The sequence below is a fragment of the Metopolophium dirhodum genome, chromosome 1 (assembly GCF_019925205.1).
Source record: "Metopolophium dirhodum isolate CAU chromosome 1, ASM1992520v1, whole genome shotgun sequence".
In the NCBI taxonomy this organism is placed as follows: Eukaryota; Metazoa; Arthropoda; class Insecta; order Hemiptera; family Aphididae; genus Metopolophium; species Metopolophium dirhodum.
Window position 1 is genome coordinate 95,946,505 of NC_083560.1, and position 3,536 is coordinate 95,950,040.

A 3,536-nucleotide genomic window follows, 5' to 3' on the forward strand; every position below is an offset into this window, starting at 1 on the left:
TAATAATCACATACAAAAAACTGTTTAATACTACAATATAATTAATAATAATATGGTCCTGACTCTACGGCTTACGGTACAGAACAACAATATAATCGGCGGCCGTGCTAATATATTCCAGCAGACGCACGGCGGCGGCGTACGATAACACGGTGTAATCTACATATTATATAATAATTCACAATCACACAATTAATACAAAAATAAAAACAATTATATGCGACGGTGTTGTGTGTGTGTGTGTGTGTGTGTGTGTGTCGGTCGTTGCGGTGTGCCTACGGCTCATCTACCGTCGTGGCGGCGACAAGTACGATATATGGGAATTTACCGGGATGGCCGCACTGTTTGGCGAGTGTTCACTGTTCATATTAAAGCGGGTGGCAATGATGGCGGCGACTCCAACGCTCCCACCAGGGTAAACACCACTCCCCGCCTATTCGCTCACACGCACAACCGCGGTACTTCACCACCGTCCAACTCCCATATTCCGCCAGCAGCTGCCGTCGGTGGTTCGTCGTTCGTGATTTGTCCGCAACTGCCGCCGTCGGGCCGTTCGTCGTTCAGTCGGTAACCTGTTGCTCATCGACGTCTGTTCGTCGTTACTTTGTCTGTTCGTCTGTGTGCGCGTGTTGCGTTCCGGACTTTCGCACCTTTAATATATTTGATTATAATAACAGCGTTACGTTTGCAAGTTGTTTCTATTTCATATTTTTTTGCGAAAACATTTTTGGCTTGTCGCGACGTTCGGTTTTAAATATAATACACGCTATTGTGAACTATTTACAACATGAATGACGTTTTTGGACACTTAAAGTCGCTGCTTAAAACCGACGAAATATGCATCGACAACTTAGTGTTTAAATTGCACTACAAATTGACTTTTCTCATCCTACTATGTTTCTCGGCTTTATTAACATGCAGGCAGTACTTGGGCAATCCGATTGATTGCATTGTTGATGGTAGTGTTCCAATCAACGTCATGGAAACATACTGTTGGATACAATCGACGTTCAACTTACCCAATCGTATCAATGGAAAGGCAAGCAGGAATACAGCGTATCCGGGTGTCTCTAATTTCGAAGAGGGTGTTGATGGTGTAAAGTACCAAAATTATTACCTGTGGGTATGTTTTGTGTTATTCTTCCAAGCCATATTCTTTTGCATACCCAGGTACATCTGGAAAATATGGGAGGGTGGACGCATGAGAGCACTGGTCCTAGATCTCAACAGTCCACTTTCCTTCGAATCCGAACATAAGCAAATATTGGTAAACTACTTTGTCGAATACCTACACAAGCAGAATATCTATGCTATCCAATATTTCTTCTGCGAGATCTTTAACTTGTGCAACGTCTTTCTTCAGATTTATTTTATGGACCGCTTTCTAGAAGGTGAGTTTAAAACCTATGGCTATGATGTGTTAAGAATGACCGAATTGAATCCTGAAGATCGCGTGGATGTAATGTCTCGAGTGTTTCCTAAAGTCACTAAGTGTACATTCCGAAAATACGGTCCATCTGGTACTATACAGAAAATTGACGGTTTGTGCGTATTGTCACAAAACGTTGTGAACGAAAAAATTTACGTATTCTTATGGTTCTGGTTCTGGTTTATTGCCATAATCAGCGCATTAAACTTTGTGTATCGTATACTTCTCATTATGGTACCCTATTTCCGTTTATTATTATTGAGATCAAGAACTGATTGCTTTTCTTATGAGAAATTGAACACATTAACTCAGAAGTTTTGGTTTGGTGATTGGTTTGTATTTTATCAATTGGCTAAAAACGTCAGCCCCATGGTTTTCAGGGAGATTGTGTCAAAACTGACCAAGAAGTTTGAGGGAAAAGATAATGTATAATTGTACCTAATTCAATAAATCTATTTAAAATTCACCTACCTACTAAATAAAACAAAAACAATTTTTTATACTTGATATATAGTTCAAGTAACAAATTATCAATAATAAATACAACTTTTATTTAAATATGGCTGTATACCTATGAGGCGATGTGAATATAATTTATAGGAGGTAGATAATATTTAAAATTAATTTCAAATTATGCTTAATAAAAGACTGGGATTAACAATGTACTATTATATATCTGTAATATTATTAACAACTATTTCTGAGCGTTAATTTCTAAGTAATTTTTATTCTTCACTGGTTTTTATTACCCAATTTTTATCTTGTTAGACCTAGATGCCTAGATGAGAAAATACTATTCTAATCCAAATTTTAAATGTTCCACAATATTGTATGAATGTTAATAAGCAATTGATAATTTTTCATTTATTTTAGATTATTTTTTTTTTTAACAAATGTTTTTTGTATAAATATGTATTTTAAGTTGGCTAGTGATAAATGTGTATCACTCAATTTTAATACATACTGTACTATGTGTAATTTTCAGCATCATTACTATAATTTAAATATGTATTTTTATAATTAAAATTTATAAATATCATTTTATATTTCTTATTACTATTATAATAAAAAAAATATATATTTTTTAGTTTTATTATTGTATAACTCGACGATCATTATTTTATACTCAAAATTAACTATCCAACATTTTATATTGATGTTTAACTTTGCGATAGCAACTTTTTGTTAAATAATATAGTTCAATTTTAAATGTATAAATAAATTTAAGTTACATATAATTGCTATGTCAATAAATTAAGTATCTTGCCATTATAATAAAACTGATTAATGAATATTATACTATACTGTGTTGTTCGAGACAATAAAAACATACATATATATTTAAAAAAAAATTAAGATTGGGTTTTATTATTTATTTACTGTGATATACTTTTAATTTATACAGTTCAGTCATTGTATACAAATGTATAGCAATGATTTACATTTACATTAGGATGGGCAAATTGCTCAGTTAGTGGTACTTAACTAGTTACAACTTTACTAGGTATTAACTATAGTAGCTGTCCATTGTTCTACCATATACGTTTCGTATACTTCATCGTGCATTAAATCTGGAATTAAGCCCATAATAAAGAGCCTCACATCGCCACTCTACAAACATTTTCTCTTTTTTAATTTTCCAATATTATGTGATATATGTATGAAGTCCTTTGTTTTTCCTTTTTTACTCAATTGTTTTACTTTCAAAATTATCTTCAAATCATCAGCATTAATTTTTTGGAGTTCTCTGAGCTTGTAGTTGACGATAATCGTATCTGACATGTCTAACAAAAAATCTACAGCAGCACAATTAAATAAAAAATAGAAAACCAACGGAACAAAAATGGAAATCTTGATGAAACATTTGTGAAACGTTCAAACTTTCACGTGCGTATTATACTATAATCTAAGAGTGTCCTTAGATGCATTTGTAGTTTCAAGTTACGTAATTATTTATGTTGATTTCTTCAGGAAAATTATGACACATCTAAATATTTGTTTGTATCGAGGGTTCATCAAAATAATGTATGACCTAGTTAAGTTATAACTATGGCTAAAAAATTGTTGGAGTTGCATATTTTCTATAATATTCTCTAGATTTATAGCT

General features: G+C 32.9%; 1 protein-coding gene across 1 annotated transcript; it reads left to right on the forward strand.

Annotated features, from left to right (window-relative positions):
- Positions 1-787: 787 nt before the first annotated feature.
- On the forward strand, positions 788-1,861 carry LOC132935632 (innexin inx2-like). The gene has a single exon (XM_061002224.1). It carries the CDS (start codon positions 788-790, stop codon positions 1,859-1,861), a length of 1,074 nt encoding a protein of 357 aa, XP_060858207.1.
- The last annotated feature ends 1,675 nt before the right edge of the window (positions 1,862-3,536 follow it).

Coding starts and splice junctions, on each gene's coding strand:
- LOC132935632 (XM_061002224.1), top strand. CDS start 788: ATGAATGACGTTTTTGGACACTTAAAGTCGCTGCTTAAAACCGACGAA.